Below are 20612 nucleotides of genomic sequence, written 5' to 3'. Positions count from 1 at the left end.
TTGACGCCTACTCGTGACAATAAGCGATTTTCATTTCATTTTTTTCAGAAAGGTAGAATCAGGGTATTAACCTTGATGATCCACCATGACCATAATGAATGACGGGGCAGGCTTGAAGGGCCGAATGGCCTCCTTCTGCTTCTGTTTTCTATGTATGTTTCTCTGCATGTTTCTAAATATATTGCGTTTTAGCATTCTCCCAGTAATTAGTGGAATATGGTACAATGCTGTACAACAATGGAACAGGCTTTCCTGGGTCACAAGTGGCAACCAGTTAAACATTCTGGAATTTCAGTCTCAGAAAAGGCCTAGGTTTGGGAGGAAAAGAAAAGTTAACTATTTTAAAAAAGCAACTGAAAGATTTCACAAAGGTCGCTTGAATATTCCCATGGTTAAAAAAGCACAGCTGCTTCAGAAAATACAGACCTGTTTCCTGCAAATTCTTCATTACAAAACACACAGACACGAGCAAAACTGCTGTCATTCCTTTCCTGTTGCTGCTGCTCCAAAACCTCTTCCTGTAAAAGAGGAAGCGAGTCAGAGAACTCATGCTGACCATGTTATATTTATCGTAGAGAACAATGAGGCAAGAAATACACAAGACAAGCAATCTGTGAAGTTATCACTGACTGGATGATAAGCATATTAAATTTTAATCAAATTCGTGTTCTTGCAGACCATTTAATGTAAAGAATACTCATAGAAACAATGAATAATCGATATTCGTGAGAGAAAAAGAGCTAATTCATACAAGTAAATACAACACGACAAATTGAATTCCAAACATATCTTTAAGAGATAAAATGTCCTGCGGTGATTCAAAGATGAGAAGCACATACCAAACAGTAGAAAAAGAATTAGGAGAAATTATGCTCAAAAGGATAGTTTTTGAGGAGGCCCCTACAGGTTGAGAGAAGTGATGTGGCAATGCCAGCGTTGGACTGGGCTGGGCACAGTAAGAGGTCTTATAACACCAGGTTAAAGTCCAACAGGTTTATTTGGAATCACTAGCTTTCGGAGCGTAGCTCCTTCATCAGTGATGAACCTGATGAACTCCAATGATCAAGATCAAAGTTTAAGATCACTAAGGCTGCAACACCAATGAGTGGTGGAAGACAGGAGGTCAGAATCAAAGGATTAAGGATGAAAAATTGGACTGGTGGAGTTTGAAGAGTTAAGATGGGAAAGGCCCAGGGGAAGACTTTTAAATGAGGATGAAGCTTTTTTGAATTTGATGCTCTGACAACAGTGCGGTGGTCATAGAGGAGGAGTGTGATAGATCTGCATGAAGATACATAAAATGAGGACAATGGTTTCAATTATAGCAAAGTGGTGCAAAAGCGGGAGCGAATAATACTGCAGATAGAAATAAAAAAAAGATCCTTGGTGATGGACAGAAAGTTACTTTTCAAATTCAGTTCAGGTTTGAGGAGCATAGAAAGTCCGAACAGGTAATTCAGTGGGCAGCGAGAGAAAGGACACAATCAGTGGCAAAAGGTGTGCAGATTCCAGCAGAAGTCAAATAAAATGGGTTTGATTTTCCAGATGTTCAACTCCAAGGTACCCTGGTTGAACAGTAACTTGATGCTGGACAGTCGCCAACACGGTTGGTCATGAAGTTGTTGAGGATGGTGGTGAATAGCAAGACATATAGAAACTGATTACATGCCTGTGGTAAAGGTCACAGAGGGGCAACATTTAAACAAAAAAGGAGAGGGTTAATGAAATAGTTCACTGGTTGTACCGAACTGGAGTCTTGTCGAAAAAAGACATTTTTGTCAAAGCTTTCCATCTTGTATTCATCAGGACAATTGCAAGAATACCAATAGCGGGGGAACAACAACTTTATACTGAACAAGAAGAGAGTGCTGACTGGTTGGCAAATGAACTTTGATTGGTCAAGACATTGCCATGGAGAATGCACTAGTTAATGGTGACCGACAGTTAACTGTCGTGCATTGTTTGACCATTTATAGCTGGTTGAAATGTTCAAGTGGGACTGTGAAAAAAAGGCATTACTGGAGAAATACTTGTTATATTGGATAAGGGACAATGAAAGTAGGCAACAATGATTCTGTGGAGACTGCCCACGAAGGAGAAGCAGCATAAGAGGTTTAAGTGGTTGAATGCTTTGGAAAGGACTAAGAAGGACAGCCACTATCACAAAAAAGGATATCGTTGGTTAGTGCTGTATTTGCTCAATGCCAAAGACAGGATGAAAACCAGACTTGAGTTTCAAACAGAATTATGGGAGAGATAATCATGGAGTTGGTTGGTGACAACATATTCCAGAATCTTCTCAGGGAGTGAGTTTTGAGATCAGCATACAATAGAGAAGGACATTTGGATAATTGTGCTCACCCTGGCTCTCTGAAAGAGTTTTCAGTTATCTATTTTCCTAGCTTCTCTTTCTAGCCTTTTACAATTATTCTTTTTCAGATATGTATTTACTTCTTCTGAAAGGTAATATGGATTCAGCTTCATTCACTGGTTCAATAAAGTTTTGAATGTCCTGTCGCATTTAAATAAAAACCGTAACCTCATTTTTTATCTTATTAAAACCCTTCATAGTTTTCACAACTTCTGTCAGATTGCATCTTAATTATCTTCTTTTCTGGTGAAAAGAGACCACAATTGACTTTATCGCGGAAGTTGGTGAATCTTTTTGGGTCTTGACATCCTTCCTGAAGTTGGAGAGAATGGCAAGGTTCAGGAAGTACTTTGAGGAGGAGGATTGTGAGAAGACTGATGAAAGGGAGATAAATTATGCCCAAAAGCAATTGAAAAAAAAATACACTCAAGGGGTGTGGGCTTCGCTGGCAAGGCCAGCATTATTGTCCATCCCTAATTGTCCTTGAGAAGGTGGTGGTCGTTTTGAAGCGCTACAGTCCATGTGTTGTAGGTCCTCCCTCAGTGTTATATAAGGGAGGGTAGTCCAGGATGTGACCCAGCAACAGTGAATGAATGGTGTCATAATTTTATGTCAGGATGGTGTGTGACTTGGAGGTGAACTTCCAGGTGGTGGTATTCCGATGTGTCTAGTGCCATTGTCCTCCTAGATGGTAGTGGTCACAGATTTGGAAGGTGTTGTCCAAGGAGCCTTGGCGAGTTCCTGCAGTGCATTTTGTAGGTGGTACACATTACTGCTTCTGTGCCTCGGTGGTGGAGTGAATGTTTGTGGATGGCATGCCAACCAAACAGGCTGCTTTGTCCAGGATGGTGTCAAGCTTCTCGAATGTTGTTGGACTGCACTCATCCAGGCAAGTGGAGAGTATTCAATCACACACCTAACTTGCGTCTTGTAGATTGGAGACACACTTTGGGAATCAGGAGGCAAATTACTCACTGCAGGATTCCTAGCCTCTGACCTGCTCCGGTAGCCATAGTATTTCCATGGTTAGTTCAGTTCAGTTTTTGGTCAATGGTAAACCCCTGAATGTTGACAGTGGGGATATAGAGATGATAATGCCATTGAATTTCAAGGGGCAAATGGTTAAGAGTCTCTCTTGTTGGAGATGGTCATTGCCTGCCACTTGTGTGGTGAGAGTGCTACTTGTCACGTCAAACCTTAACATTTCTGCAGTTGGACATGGACTGTTTCAGTATCCGAGTTGCCAATGGTGCAATCACCAGTGAACATCCACTTCTGACCTTATGATGGAAGGATGGGAATTGATGAAGCAGCCGAAGGTTGTTAGGCCTAGGATATTATTCTGAGGAAGTCTTGCAGTAATGTCCTGTAATTGAGATGACTGATCTCCAACAACCACAACCATCTTCCATTGTGCCATGTATGACACTAACCAGTGGAGCATTTTCCTCTTGATTCCCATTGACTCCAGTTTTGCTAGGGCTCCTTGATGCCACACTCGGTCAAATGCTGCCCTGATGTCAAGGGCAGTCACTCTCACCTCACCTCTGGAACTCAGCTCTTCTATCCATGTTTAAACCAAAGCTGTAATGAGGTCAGAAGCGGAGTGGCCCCGACAGAACCCACACTGAGTGCCAGTAAAGGTTAATGCTAAGCAAGTGTCACTTGATAGCACTGTTGAATTAAAGAAATACACTAGTGTTGTGAGGTGTTAGGTCGTGAGGGTATCAAAGCGACAGGAGGTGCATCAGAGTGGATAAGCTGCTAAAGGGAGGAGATGTAGAGAGTAAGGTAGAATAACAGGAGGTTGGGGGACAAGGATGAGGTTGTGATGGCTGAATGACCTCTGTGAATAGTTGCAATGAGATGAAAAAGTACAGATGTTCCCCTACTTGACCTTGGCGTGACAGAGGCAGGGAAAGGGACTATGGAGACATTTGTTGAAATGTCTTAGCTTTTCTTTACCCTCCAAAATGATCTGAGGAGGAGGATATGGCCAGAGTGTGAATAGAGTGAGGGTATTGTTTGATATGGACAAGTCAGATCTGGCATTGGAAAACCAAGCCAGTTTGAAACCAAGGATGGAAGCTGACATTTGGTAACATTAATTCCTATTTTCACTAAGCAAAAATATTTCTGAAGTTGCAAAGAAATGTCTCACAGTGCTAAGATACTTGCAAAATAAACTTCCAAGCAGATACATTCAACAACATATACTTCCAGTTGGGGGCCACAGATGAAGGAAGCACAGAATGGAGAATTGTAAGCCATGTCCCTCAGATATTGAATATTCATTTATGATGAATATCTGCTAGCATCATGCAAAAGCAGCATGGCTTGACTCATTTATTAAAATAAGGTACGATATCCCTGGTACATGTTAATGCAGGATTTATGCAGCAACATTGTAGGGTACATGAAGGGTTTACTAACAATAAATTATCAGACTAGCTCAAACTTTTCATGCTAAAAATGTGCAATGCCATGAAAAACAATAAATTCATTAATCCTATATGCAAAAGGCGCACAGGTCAGAAACAGTGCTACAACATTACTGTGATTCTCCATTTTGTACTTCATTCATCTGTGGCCTCAACTGGAAGCATGGGTCAATGAATTATCTGATGGAAAGTAATTATGCAAGTATCTTAGCATGGTGTGATATTCTTGTTTGCAAGTTCAAGTATACCATTGTTTAGTGAACATGGTAATTCATGTTGCCAATGTCAGCTTACCTTGATATAAGTCAGAAGGTGATAGATACAAGCCTCACTGTCCTCGAGTATCGATTTTACACTGTCAGCTAGTGCAGTACTTGGAGTGTGCTGCAATATCTGACGTGGCTATGGATGAGACACAAAATGAAGTGGCACAGTAGTTAGCACTGCTGCACTACAGCACCAGGCACCCGGGTTCGATTCCGGCCTGGGGTGACTACCTGTGAGGAGCTTGCGCCTTTTCCCCGTGTCTGTGTGGGTTTCCTCCAGGTGCTCCGGTTTCTTCCCAGGGTCCAAAGGTGTAGTTAGGTGGGTTGGCCATGCAAATTGCCTCGTAGACAAAGATGTGTAGGTTAGGTGGGTTTACAGGGATAGAGCGGGGGATTGGGCCCAGGGTAGGTGCTCTGTCAGAGGGTCGGTGCACTCGATGGGCCGAATGGCCTCCTTCTGCACCATAGGGATTCTATTAAGATCTAGTCTGCTTTCTTGGATGGACAAAAACAACTCAGGATACTATTGAAGAAGAATTAGGGAAATTCTATGTTCTGACCAAAAATCCTCCCACCAAAAACAAATACCGTGGGCAGTTATTTGCTGGTTGCTCAATTTTATTATTTGTACACAGGCAGCAATGTTAACCTGCATAACAATAAGCTACTGCACATCAAGTAATTCACAGTTTGTACAGTGTTTTGAGGCACTCTGAGGTAGTGACAAGGCGTTATACAAATGAAATCTTGTTTTTTTTTGTTCTTCATTATATATTTTAAAAGTTCGAGGAATATAATGTAAAACTCGTGCTTTGTGAGTTATGCTTTTATATCTCCATTATCTTTCAACATTTACTGAAGCAATTTCGAAATCAGGCCACAGGGTTCAGTCCAGAAACTAATGGATAAACAGGAAATTCCTGTTATTCCAGGCCAGACCAGAACAAGTTGCGCTGAGAAATCTGTACTTTGTGAATTATTATAATACACTTTTACAGAAATGTAAATTATTAATTATTAGTTTTCATTTAAAAGGTTTCATTGAGATGCTGTTTATATTTAAAAGATGGTTCATTTTCTGCCAGTATGGTTTAAACTATAATTATTTACATCTGTGCTACTTATCAGAATAGAATTTTTATTGTGAAATCAGGGTACGCCATGTCACTTCTGGATCTGGTCCACATTTCTAAACATAGCTTGATTTGAGTCATTACAGAGTAATAATGCAGTGGGCCTATTTCAATAATCAGATTTCTTACGTATTAGTTACATTCTGAAATTATTTTTACTGCAGAATTTTCTTTTTTTGGTGGGTTGTTGGAGTGGTTTCAATGTCTGAAACCAATCCTATAGGTGAGTACTTGCTCTGTTTTTGCCACAAAATGCTTTTACATATCCACAGAAAGTATCTAAATAATTTCTAGAAGAATAATTGTAGGAGGTCAAGAGTTGCATTTTTTGTCACAAGTAGGCTTACATTAACACTGCAATGAAGTTACTGTGAAAATCCCCTCGTCGCCACATTCCGGTGCCTGTTCGGGTACACAGAGGGAGAATTCAGAATGTCCAAATCACCTAACAGCACGTCTTTCTGGACTTGTGGGTGGAAACCGGAGCACCCGGAGGAAACTCACAGACACAGGGAGAACGTGCAGACTTCTCACAGACAGTGACCCAAGCCGGGAATCGAACCTGGGACCCTTGCACTGTGCTAACCGCTGTGCAACCGTGCTGCCAAATGAAAGGGAACTTACATTTGCAGAGCATCTTTCAAATTCTTAGTATTCCCAAGTGCTCTGCAGTCAATCAATTAAATTAATTATTACTGTTCTTTGGAAAATTTAACAACCGATTTGTGCAGAGCAAGATACCACAAGCAATGAGATAAATTGCACCAGAGAAATTACTACTTCCGTCCTAAAGTGCTACAGGATAAGTTATTTTCATCAGAGCAGGGAGTCCAGGCCTCAGTTGAACTGCTCATCCAAGAGACTGCATGTCCAAGAGTTTAGTACTCCCTGATTACTTAACCTAGATTGGATGTTTAACCCAGTAGCAGGGCATGAAACCACTGCCTTCTGACTCACCAGTGACAACAGTTTTACCACAGAGCCACCGCTTCAAGTGGCAATTTATAATTTTTCAGCACCAAATGCAATTTGGTCCATTGCTTTTGTGCAGCCTCTCTGAAAGACCTGCTCAATTAATTCCATTAATCTATTCTTTTCACACACACACACCTCATATTTTATTTTCTTTAACATTTTTCTTTTGAGAGAGATTATAAATTCTGCTTCTGCAGAGAGATTAGACCATGTGCTGCTTTGCCAAACGTGGCTATTAATGTCTAAATAGATCATTTAAAAGGAAATGGGATAAGCATTTGAAGGAGGAAAATAAAAGAATTCAGTGTGAAACTGAGGTCACAGGAGAAAGTGCCAGACAGGCATAAACACTGGGGAGGGGGCCAAATTGCCTCCGGTGCTGCATTTGAATTAATCTATAAAAACTCTTCTTTGTGGAATTCAGGCTTTAGAAGTGATGGTTCTGCGTTGGGCTGAGGATGATGTACTCTGTGAGAAATACTCCAAACAACTCTGCCACTCTGCAATCTCTTGGTTTGGTCCAGGCTAACTTCTGGTGAGCAGCTAACAAGCCCAAGTACAGACCAACATCTGAATTAGGCTCAGAGTTCAAAATTGACCCTTTACACAGAATCTCAGGCCAATCTAGAGCCCACGGAGATATGGTGTAGAATGGGGGTCTCGCCTGTTGGTTGTAAAATCAAGGTGAATCCCGCATCACCTATGTTGGGGAATAACAAATGGAACGAAGTGACCGTCAGGCACTAACCTGGTCAGCTTCAGGACCCCGTAGGCAGAAATACTGTCCACTGAGAGCTGCAGCCAATCGGAGGCCGTCAGCTCTCCACTGCCGGTAGCTGCGGTTGCTGCTGGTGAAGATCCCAGGCTGAGGACTATAATCGTTGAGGGACCTAAGCCACAGGTGAATGAGAGTGAGATGGGGGTGATGCGAAGAAGGTCAAAAGTGGGTTGGGGAGGAAAAAAATAGGTTCGGAGTGGCTTTCAGCAAGACTACCTCTTCTGAATGCTGGATTTCTTAATCAGACACTGTGCCTTTGATTGAGAAATGCCTCACGTGAGGCTGCAGGCATATCAGTGGCAGTGGAATGAGGCCCTAAAGTGGACATTAATTGCATTTGGGTAGGAAAGCTTCTCAGCCTTCGCATCCCAGACTGAATCGGATGGGAAGGCGGCAGGGTATCCACCCAACAACCCCCCATCCAAGTAAATATCTCCCTGGCTCCAAACACGCCGCTGGTGGTCATAGAATTTACAATGCTGAAGGAGGCCATTCGGCCCATCGTGTCTGTACCGGCCCTTGGAAAGAGCATCCTAATTAAGCCCTCGCCTCCACCTGTAACCCCACCTAACCTAAGGGGCAATTTAGCATGGCAAATCAACATAACCGGGGGAGAGCAGCACGGTGGTGCAGCGGTTAGCACTGCTGCCTCACGACGCCGAGGTCCCAGGTTCGATCCTGGCCCTGGGTCACTATCCATGTGGGGTTTGCACATTCTCTCCATGTTTGCATGGGTTTCGCTTCCATTACCCAAAGATGTGCAGGGTAGGTGGATTGGCCATGTTAAATTGCCCCTTGATTTAAAAAAACATCCACCTAACTGGCACATCTTTAGACTGTGGGAGGAAACTGGAGCACCCAGAGGAAACCCTTGCAGACACGGGGAGAAACTGCAAACTCCACACAGACAGTCACCCGAGGCCGGAATTCAACACAGGATCCTGGAGCCTTGAGGCAGCAGTGCTAACCACTGTGCCGTGCAGCTCACCGTGGTTTGGCGCGGGGGGGGGGGGGGGGGGGGGGGCGCGGGGGGGAATTATGAAGCTTAACTGCATGTTGTGCAGTGCAGGGGAATGTGACTGCGTATGCAGGGTGATAGCAATGGCTTATAGGATTACAACTGTTTAGCGGTAGCATACATGGAGGGTTACACCTAATACTAACAGTTACATCTAGACTGCAAAGTTATTGTATTACATTTGATTATGAGGAGAATCTGGGTGCCAAGTGTATTCTATTGATCATCACTGCAATTTTGATTAGTTACTATGAGCTACTTGGAATCAACGTTCCTTTCCTCTCTGGTTTCCCCTCTCACAATCCCTCCCCCACCTTCAATTTTCCTTCTTCATATGTAACATCTGGGTTCTTGAAACTTAAGTTGTAAGTGCAAAACAATCAGTAATGATGCTCAACTACAGAGCACCCAACATCATTAAGTAAAGGCAATAACAATAGATATCAGTAATACACAAATTTCTGATCATCAAAAAACTTTCCAGGTGACTTCTACTTCCAGTATAGGAAAACAATAGACAGAAAAACAAGGAATTATAGATGCAAAATACCTACAGAGTGCTAGAAAAATCAAATATTGGTTACGACCACGCTTTTAAAGGTGAAAATAAGTGCAACCAAATTGGCATAGAACTTTTCAGACATTCCACTGAAGCACAGTTTCATTTCTTGCGAGCTTTAGAAACAATTGTGTTTATGGTAAATCATGGCCTTCTTTAGAAAGTAAAGAAGTATTACCCTGTACTCTGAAATCAAAGAAGAATGAGGCCAGGTTTTATTTTACAAACAACCATTTTTCCCATTCCATGCCAAAGAGCAGTTGAAGTACAAATGGGATGCAGGTGACTTAGTTGCGAGCTTTTACCAGTCTCTGTTCTGGAGCCAACCTTTGTAACATACAAAAGAGAAACTAAAGCTTTCGACTCAGCACCTTCATAGCTATTTGTTGACAGGAAACCCATTTTCACGAGGAAGTATGGGTACAATCCTAGATCACGCCAGGTTTTGTCACAGCACTTCAGAACACGAGGATGTTCTAACACCACAGTATCTAAATCCAAGTAGTTGCTTCTTTGAACAACAGATTTGCCTTGAACTTTTCATCTTTTACTTCGCAACTTAAAAACATTTGTATTACCACATAATAACACCAGCCAACTCGGCATGAACGAAAGAAAACAAGAGAAGCAGAAGCCAATGGAAATTTCACTCAACTCCTGTTATTTGCAGAAGAACTACAACATATAATTGAATTATTAAAGTACTAACTACTCTTTCGTAATCTTCTTTGTTAATCTATAGGTGCAGATTAACATTGATAAAAATCAGCTGTTTTGGAATGATGCTGCAATGAATCACTGCACAGCCCATTCTCAATTTCAGACATGCTGTCTGCTGTCAGACATGTGTCTGCATCATCTTTTTTACATAAAGCTTTTAAAAAAAACTAATGCTGGTCATGATTTTTAATCCTTCTTGGGAAAAACATTTTGTACTTTGAAAAATGTAAACGTTGAAATCTCTTTGGCAACGAGACTCCATTAAGTTATTTGTCTATGCAGGAGCACATAGCCAGTTTGGGGGATTGGACAGATAAAGACAAAATAACATGTTTCCGGATAAAGAACAGAGAATCAAACTATAATGTGACCATCAAAAATGTCAAAGAAGCCAGAAACAAGAGAGAACCGGACATGTATGTACACAAACTGCGCATGAAATAAAAAAAGGTAAACAGGATTCTAGGTTTTATGTTGAGAGCAGTGACTAATAAAGTGAAGCAGTAATGATAAATCTATACGAGTTTGAGCACTGCCTGTGGTTTTGGGTGAGGAGCTTCAAAGAGCCATCAAAAATGTGCTATCAGATTAACATGGCCAGAGAGAAATTAAAGGTACAATGACAGACTTGACAAACAAGGCTGCACACGATGTATCAGGGAATGTTAACAGGATATCTAAAACAAGTTCAAAGTTTGAAAAGGCTTTGGGAGGGTAAACAGTGAAAAAAGTATTTTTACTGGTTGGCGCAACAGGGCAAGTGATCATAAACTGGTAGTGAAATCATAAAGCAGGAAGGGAGAAATATTAAAACATACAATGTATTGAAACGTACATAGAAACATATATAGAAAATAGAAGCAGGTGGAGGCCATTCGGCCCGTCAAGCCTATTCTGCCATTCATTATGCTCATGGTTGATCATCAAGTTTGATACCCTGATACTGCCTTCCCCCCCAAAACCACCCCATGTCCCTTTAGCCCCAAGAGCTGTATCTAATTCCTTCTTGAAATTACTCAATTTTTTGGCCTCAACTACTTTTTGTGGTAGCGAATCCACAAATTCACCATTCTCTGGGTGAAGACATTTCTCCTCACCTCAATCCCAATTTCTCTCCTTATCCTCAAACTATGACCCCTAGTTCTGGACTCCCCGACCATTGGGAACGTTCTTTCTGAATCTACCCTGTCTAATCCGGTTAGAATTTTGCAAGTTACTATGAGATCCCCTCTCACTCTTCTAAACTCCAATGAATATAATCCCAAACGACTTAATCTCTCCTCATATGACAGTCCCGCCATCCCAGGAATCAGCCTTTGCTGCACTCCCTCCATAGCAAGAACATCCTTCCTCAGATACGGACACCAGGACTGCACACAATACTCCAGGTGTGCCTTACCAATGCCCTATACAATTGTAGTAAAACATCCCTATTTCCTATACTCAAATCCTCTCGGCGGTGGTACGGTAGCAGTGGGTAGCATTGTTGCTTCACCGCTCAGGGTTCCAGGTTCGGCTCCCGGCTTGGGTCACTGTCTGTGCGGAGTCTGCATGTTCTCCCTGTGTCTGCGTGTGTTTCCTCCGGGTGCTCGGGTTTCTCCCACAAGTCCCGAAAGACGTGCTGTTAGGTAATTTGGACATTCTGAATTCTCCCTCTGTGTACCTGAACAGATGCTGGAATGTGACTAGGGGCTTTTCACAGTAACTTCATTGCAGTCTTAATGTAAGCCTACTTGTGACAAGAATAAAGATTATTATAATATACCATTTACCTTCTTTACTACCTGCTGTACCTGCACGCTTAATTTCAGCGACTGATGAAAAAGACTTTTCACTGCACCTCGGTACACGTGCCAATAAACAAATCCAATCCAATCCATGAGGACACCAAGGTCTGATCTGAGTATCCACCTCTCTCGATTTACATCCATTCAAATAATGATCTGCCTTCCTATTTTTTCCACCAAAGCAGATAACCTCATATTTATCCATATTATATTGCATCTGCCATGTATATGCCCATTCACTCAGCCTGTCCAAATCCCACTGAAGCATCTGTGAATCCTCCTCACAGCTCGCCCTCACACCCAACTTTCTATCATCTGCAAATTTGGAGATAATACACTTAGTTCCCTCATCTGAATTATTAATATATAATGTGAACAGTTGGGGTCCTAGCACAGATCCCTGCGATGTCTCACTCGTCACTGCCTGCCAATCAGAAAACAAAAACATTTATTCCAACTTTTTGCTTTCTGTCTGCTATCCAGCTTTCTAGCCACCTTAAGACACTATCCACAATCCCACATGCTTTAACTTTACATAGTAATCCGCTATGTGAGAACTTGTCAAAAACCTTCTAAAAGTCTAAATAAACGCATCCAGCAGTTTTCCCTGGTCAACTCTACTAGTTACATCTTCAAAGAATTCTAGTAGATTTGTCAAGCATGATATCCCTTTCATAAATCTATGCTGCTTATACTACTGCTTTCCAAATGCTATGCTATGAAATCCTTACGTGGAGATGCCGGCGTTGGACTGGGGTGAGCACAGTAAGAAGTCTTACAACACCAGGTTAAAGTCCAACAGGTTTGTTTCAAACACTAGCTTTAGGAGCACTGCTCCTTCCTCAGGTTCCTCATTCACCTGAGGAAGGAGCAGTGCTCCGAAAGCTAGTGTTTGAAACAAACCTGTTGGACTTTAACCTGTTGTTGTAAGACTTCTTAATGAAATCCTTGATTATGGTCTCTAGTAGCTTCCCTATTACCGACGTCAGGCTCACTGGTCTGTATATCCCTGTTTTCTCTCTACCTCCCTTTTTGAACAGCGAGGTTATATTAGCTGCCCTCCAATCTGTAGAAACCATTCCAGGGTCCAAAGAATTTTGAAAATGACCAGTAATGGATCTACTATTTCTCTGGTCATTGTTCTCTGGGATGAAGATTATCAGGCCCTGGAAATGTATTCACCTTCAATCCCATTAATTCTTTACCATTTCTTTACCAATACGAATTTCCTTCACTCCTTCCTGAAACTTGTGTTTCTCAGAACTTCGGTACATTAGTCATATCTTCCTTCGTGAAGACAGAAGCAAAGTACAAACTTAGTTCCTCAGCCATTTCTTTGTTCCCCGTTATGAATTCCTCATATCTGAATGTAAGGGGCCTTCATTAGCTTTTATCAATCTTTTTCTCTTTACATAGCTATAGTGACATTTTGTGATTGAAGCAGAAACATTCCAAGAGGGAATTGAAAACTAAAAATAATAAAAAGTAATAAGAGCCGGTAAATGGTATTCCAGTAGATGGCTCCGATGTGAAGCTCATATTCCCAAAGGCAAGGTGTTGTCGCATAATTGTGAATTCAAGATTTTTTTCCCATCTTGAAAGTTTATTTTTCACTTTGACAATAAAGAATAACAAATACTGTTCCAAGATATTTTGGATTTATAGCTGTGGATGCTGGAATCTGAAACAAAAGCACAAAATACTGGACAATCTCAGCAGGTCTGACAGCATCTGTGGAGAGAATGGAGCTAACGTTTTGAGTCTAGATGACTCTAGAGAGAACTGGAAATAGGGTCAGATTTATACTGTTGTGTGTGTGTGTGTGGGGGGAGGGTGGGCATGTAGCAGTGGGGCTGGATAGAGGGCCAGTAATAGGTGGAGATTGACAAAGACGTTGTGGACAGAACGACAAAGGGAATGTAAATGGAGGTGATCAAGGCTAAGAAGGGTGCTGATAGCGGCACATTAAGAGATTAGAATGTGTTAATGGCAGAACAAAGGTAAACAGTGTCAAATGACAACTATGAATTGGGATCAGATGGCCCACGTGGGGTGGAGTTGCGGAGGGAGGTCGTGGGGTGGGAAAGAAGACAATGGTGAGGGGAAAATGGATGGATGGAAGAAATACTGTCCCAACATGGTCATGTCAGCCAGTTGCTTCATCAATGGCCTTCCCTCCATCATAAAGTTAGAAGTGGAGAACTTCACTGTTGATTGCAGTCTTCACTTTCAGCATGAACAACATTCAGGCTTGGCTGATGAGTGGTGTGAATGTTACTTGCCACTTCAATGCCAGGCAATAAATGTCTGCAGAAAGAGAGAATGCAACCATCTCCCACTGACGCTCCATGGCATTATCATCGCTGAATCCCCCATTGTCAACATCCTGGAGGTTTCCACTGACAGGACACGTAATTGGATGAGTCACAAAAACTGTGGCTACAAGAACAGGTCAGATGTTGGTAACTTTGTGGCAAGTTTCATGTGAAGTACCTTTAAGAAATGGATTCTTAAGCAATGTACCTTGAAGAAATGGAGCAGCTCATATTACTGAAGTGATGTCAGAGTGGGGGAGCTGAGCTGAGATCACTTCTGCTTTTTGGGAGTTTAGTTTCAGTTTTGAGGAAGAGAGCTTGGGTGTGTCTGTGTTTGCAGTAAACTGGATCTGCTGTGATCTCTGCCAGGAAAGATTATCTTTGAATCATTTGGGTGATTTAAACTCATAATAGTAATGTATTTAACCTGATGTGTTTCTGTTTAAAGGTGTTAAGTCTTTTGGAGGTTTGAAGGAACATTTTGAGGGATTATTTAGTGTTGAATTATTTTCAGGGTTATCTTTGAAGTAAGGGGTGGTAAATGATCCAATGTTTATTTAAAAAGGTTAAGTTGAATTCATGGAATAAACAATGTTTTGTGTTGAAAAACCCACGTGTCCATAATTGGAATACCACACTGGAGACCAAGCCGTGTGCTTCAAAAGCAACAATACATTAAAGGGAGAGGTTGGTTGAACCCCATGATGCATTTCGGGGTTCTGAAAACGCTGTTCCCATAACAGAAGTAACAATCTCTTCTAACTACCCAAAGCTTGTGCACCATCTACAAGACACAAGTAAATAGTATGTTGCAATAATTTCCACTTGCCTAGGTAAGTGCTCCAACATGCAAGAAGCTCTACATCATCCAGGCAAAAGCAATCTGTATGATTAGATCCCATCCACCATCAGGGCACAGCATCAGCAAAGTACACTACTTACATGCTGCACCACAGGAATATGCTAGGCTCGTTTCAATAGCACTTTCCAAGCCCACTACTGCTACCACCTAGAAGGGCAAGGGCAGCAGATACATGGGAATGTCACCACTTGCAGGTTTCCCCTCCAAGTTACACATCATCCTGGCTATCATTGCCCTTTCACCGTCATTGAGCCAAAATTGAGGAATTCTTCTCAAACAACATTGTGGGTGAACCTACACCATAGTTCAGCAGTTCAAGAGAGTGGTTATCCACCATATTCTGGAGGACAATTAGGATTGGGCAATAAATGCTGGCTTTGCCAGCGGGATCCACATCCTCTGAGCAAATAAAAACAAACTGTGGGTTCAGATGTTACGTAACATACTTAAAGCACGAATATGATGGCCAACTGACAATTTAAACGAGATATGGATGAAAAGGTTAGGTTTATTAATCAAAGTAACTTCAAGAAAGGTATCTACAAGGAAAAGTAATTTCAAGAAAATTCAACTTGAAATGTTAACTCTGCTTATTTCTCCACAGATGTCGTCAGACTTGCAGAGTATGTCCAGCACATTTTCTTTTTATTTCAGAAATGCTTTGGATTTGTAGCCACTGCTGTAATGTTGGAAACACAGTAGTTACTTTGTGCACAGCAAGCTCCCAGAAACAACAATGGGATAATAACTAGGGTTTTGTTTTAATGCTGATTGAGGGATAAATATTGGCCAGGGCCCCAGGGATAACTCTTCTGTTATTTTTTAAAAAATAGTGCCATGGAATCTTTTACATCCACCTTAGAAAACAGACCAGAAGCCTTGGTTTAAGTCTCATCCAAAAGTTGCAACTTCAATAGTGCAGCATCCCCTCAGTACTGCACAGGAGTGTCAGCCTAGATCTGCATGTTCAAGTCATTGGAGTTGGCAATGAACCCATAATCTTGCTAGAAATAAGAGTGCTACCAACTGAACCACGACTGGCGCTCCAGGGTTAATTACTGTTGCTGAATACTTCCTGTTGAAATCTCTCCAATGCATGTGATCTTTGTACACTATGGCGCAGAGTTCCCTCTGCATTTGTGCCTAGATGTACCCTTAATTTGGACACAAACAAATCACGGGGCTTGAAAGATCACAGCATTTTGTCACGGTTTATGTGAACTATGCCCAGGTCACCTCGGTCTTCTACAATGGTCTACGAAACCTACTGTTGGAAAGAATCTCTGACGACAAAACTAATTATACCCCTAAAATAAATAAATGCTGCTAACGTGCTGAGCTTTTCCAGCATTTTTATTTTAGTTACACCCGAATTCTCAATTGCAAGCATCCTCCAATTGTACTTGTTTGGGTGAAGCGGAGAGGGTCTTTCAACAGTGTCTCCTGCTATGCCTCCAAATGCTTTTGCCATGCCATCCTCCTGGTCGTTTAACTGCATTTTTGACCATCATTTACAAGTTGATCCTGACTGCAAACTTTGATTTCTCTGAATGTCACATTAAAGATTGGAAAGATTCCTCATTTACAGGTCCATAAACATGTTGTGCTTGATATATATACATGAATGACGATGAAATTAGTGGAAACTTAAATTTTCAGATTCAAATAAGGAATATACTACTCCTGTATATTAAGAAATTTAAAGTCAGGATTTTTATTATTCCCTCCAATTGTCATTTTTTCCCATTCTTCTGCCAAGAATGCTAATACAGGAGTACAGTTCTAAGGAATCTAATCACCACTGCTAACTCAGGCTATACTTCAGATATGAATCCAGTTAAAAGTGAGAAAAGGCTACAATGGGAATTCAAAGCTAGCCCCTCCAGATTCAGAAGTGTACTTTTCTTCAATGATGATCGGAGGCCATCAGGAGCAAGAGCTGTGGCAGGCTGTCCTCTGTCTAACTCCGAGGTGTGGAAGCTAGTTGCAAAGCGTTTACTGCAGTCCAGTTGAGATAAACATAGACCAAGGCAGAGAAAGAAGATCTGTTTAAACCAAGTATATTCTCATAGAAATAGACTGCAATATTTGTTGGGGTATATATGAATCTGAATTGCAGGCAAATTGAAAAATCACAGCAGCAGTGTTATGGGAGAGGTGTTTTCAGAACCCCAAAGTGTATTATGGAGTTCAACCAACCCCCACCTTTGATGGATTGTTGCTTTTGAAGCACACGGCTTGTTCCCCAGGTGTAGTATTACAATTATGGACACATGGTTTTTAAAACAAAACAATGTTTATTCCATGAACTCAAATTAACCTTTTAAATAAACATTGGATCTCTTAACACCCCTTACTTCAAAGATAACCCCGAAAATAATACAACACTATCCAATCCTGCAAACTGTTCCTTTACACATCCAAAAGACTTAACAAATCCTTCAAACAGAAGCACATTAGATTTATATTCAATACTGAGACCTTTTTACAATTCCGATTTCACCAAAGGATTAAGCGATAGTCCTTCATGGCAGAGATCACCAGCAATGCAGCTCACAGCCACACCCAAGCTTTCTTCAAACTGAAACTAAAAACTCCCAAAAAGCAGAAGTGAGCTCAGCTCCCCCCCACCCCGTGACATCACTTCAGTAATATGATCAGCCTCATTTCCTAAAGGTACATTCCTTAAACATCCAATTCTTAAAGGCACTTTCACATGACAGTAGATTCAGTTGAAAAATGACGAAAAATCATTGAATGAACTATGGCAGATGCACTATCAGCATATTTGCAAGATACTGTAATCGTTAATCTAATTAGTTCCGTTTCAACAACTGCATTGCTGGGAAACTAAAAACTAAACAGGTTTATAAATACTTCCAAGAGTACAATCTGCATTGTAGAATTAATTCCATTACAGCTTCACACGTCATGCTGACTAATATAATAAAATTTTAGATTAGAATCAATAGTTGGAATCAATAGTTTTCAGTTGTGCAAGAACATTGCTTTCTTGTACAGAGTGTCAACCTACTTGTCCACTGCACCACTCTGTTTTATCTCAAACATAAGTAGCTTCAGCAGATACTCTCAATCTCAATGGTAAGCTTTCATTAGGAGGCTGAGTGCCTTTAGTTTCTGAATTATTTTAGTTGTATTTATATAAACTGTAACGTTGTTTAGCTTGCAACGTTTTGCAAATGTTTGGTTTTTAAAGAGTCTAATAGTCGGACAATGTCAAAAATTATCTTGCATTTCGGTAGATGTGATTTTAGTTTTCAACATTCAAGAGTGCCGGATGGACCTTTGGGCCTTAACTGGAGTAAGCCTCAAAACCTCCTTCCATCCTGGATGAACACCGATTTTAAGTTTGATTAAGGGATACAATGATATACTAGGTTTGATTAGAATGCAGGTCCCCGAAGATAGTCAAACCGTGCATCTTGAAAACCATGATTAATGGCTGGCTTAAAGCAAGGTTCATGAAGAGTCAGTCAATTAAACCCATTTTCTGACGGTACATGTTCATTTATCTTTTTTTAATATTGGCTGACAAATGACTGCAATTACTTACTAGTCTTTTTTGCTGAAGCTGCTCTCTAAGCCGCCTGTCTTCAGGTAGAACATCACACAGAAGGTAATATTCCGCTTGTTCCCCTGTCAAACGAAAATACTTTCAGTTGCTCAGTATTTGTAAACCTATTTTAAAATTCCATCTTCTCTGCATTTTCAATTGCTCTATTTTACCTCAAGATGTTCCAATTTTGTTTTACTTTTGCAATCAATTTCTTGGCACTCGAAAATATCTTCCAAAATCAGACGAGTAATAATTATTCATCAGTAAATTTTAATAGACAAGGATAGTTTTTTTCACATACTTTAAATCTGCCATACTTACCTTCAGGAGCTTGGGAGTTGGTTCTTACTACTGTACAGAAATCTGTTATTGGTTGCTCAATAAACCTTTTCTTCCAATACAAAATGTACCTTGAAACAAACCAAAATCAAAAATAAGTCACTCTTTCATTGTATACCATCTTTCTGACTGTTAATTATATTTAATATCCCCTTGCACTCTTCCCCCCCCCCATGCACAAATCTTACACACTAATTCAGAAAAAAAGTAAATCTCGTGTTCTTGAAGAGGCTAATTTGTTAAAAACTGATTGGGCTCAGGTATGAAAGTCTTTTTGATAATTCTGAAGGACCGTCTTCTGCTTAAATTAACTGAACTTTGTGAGGTGATATTGTCAAGTAATTTGGATATGCACTACAATATGGACTGCAATATGGTACATTGAAAAAATTATTATATCATTCAAATCCTGTTCAAACTTATCTGCATTGATTCTTATTTTAGTTTTCCATTTCAATAACATTCACAGATTTAAATGTTTTTGTTCGCATTTATTTGATTAAAACGTTGACTTTTTAGTGTTTGCTTTACAGTTGTCTGAGGGGAAGCTGTTTGCGGTGACAACTCCCAAGATAGCCAAGTTGTGAGAGATAGAACTAGAGCCATGCCTTTCTACCCTTGGAAGCTTTTATTTCCAGAGATACACATTAGAGATTGTGGTGGTTGGATTGGAGGTGCACAGTTTCAGCCTGCTCTCACAGGGCAAGAGTGATCATCACAAATGTCATGACAAGAAGACGTTGAAGTTAAGTCAGGAATTTGGAAAATGTCCTTTTAAATGAAGTCAATAGTGAGGAGCAGAAGGCTCCAGATTTAAAGCTGCAGGAAGCAGACTTAAAAGTAAAATAGGCCTGTGAGAAACTGGCGATCCAAGGAGATAGCCAAAGGCCTGTAACTCCTTACTGAGGGTCAGTAAAGAAGTACAGCTCAGTTAATATGGCTGAATATTTGAGGAAGCATGTGGACTGTGAAGCTTGGATATATGTGGTGATCCAGGGAGAGTAACTTTGGAAGGAGAGATTGAAACCCTAGAGGTGGACTCTTGTGGAAGGCGTCTGAGAGGAAGCATTGTTTGGGAGAAGATTCCAAAGTGAGTACTTTGAGCATTGAGATCAGAAACCTCTGAGGGAAAGACAGCGTTCCAGTGAGACCAGTTGGTTTATGGTGTGACAAGCATCTGGGGGAGTTAATGAGAGATCCATAACATTGGTTTAGGGTTGCAGCTGTCACTTGGTTTCAAAGTATGACATGTCTGACTATAGGTTACTAGACTGCACTTACTGTGATCATTAGAGTATAAAATAGGCAGCACGGTGGCTCAGTGGTTAGCATTGCTGCCTCACGGCGCCGAGGTCCCAGGCTAGGTCCTGGCTCTAGGTCACTGCCTGTGTGGAATTTGCATTTTCCCTGTGTTTGCGTGGGTTTCACCCCCACAACCTAAAGATGTGCAGGGTAGGTGGATTGACCATGC

General features: G+C 41.1%; 1 protein-coding gene across 3 annotated transcripts in view; it reads right to left on the bottom strand.

Annotated features, from left to right (window-relative positions):
- The window catches only part of znf277 (zinc finger protein 277), a 59949-nt gene that overhangs the window by 27287 nt on the left and 12050 nt on the right, over positions 1–20612 (bottom strand). For all 3 annotated transcript variants that reach the window (XM_038780156.1, XM_038780155.1, XM_038780157.1), the window contains exons 3-5: positions 19124–19212; positions 18800–18882; positions 427–518 (exon numbers count right to left, since the gene is read on the bottom strand). In XM_038780156.1, coding sequence (XP_038636084.1) covers positions 427–518; positions 18800–18882; positions 19124–19212 — 264 coding nt within the window. The remainder of the gene's footprint in view (positions 1–426; positions 519–18799; positions 18883–19123; positions 19213–20612) is intronic.

Source organism: Scyliorhinus canicula, chromosome 20 (genome assembly GCF_902713615.1).
Source record: "Scyliorhinus canicula chromosome 20, sScyCan1.1, whole genome shotgun sequence".
Classification (NCBI taxonomy): domain Eukaryota; kingdom Metazoa; phylum Chordata; class Chondrichthyes; order Carcharhiniformes; family Scyliorhinidae; genus Scyliorhinus; species Scyliorhinus canicula.
The sequence above is the reverse complement of the archived record's forward strand: the minus strand, read 5'-3'. Positions and strand labels throughout refer to the sequence as shown.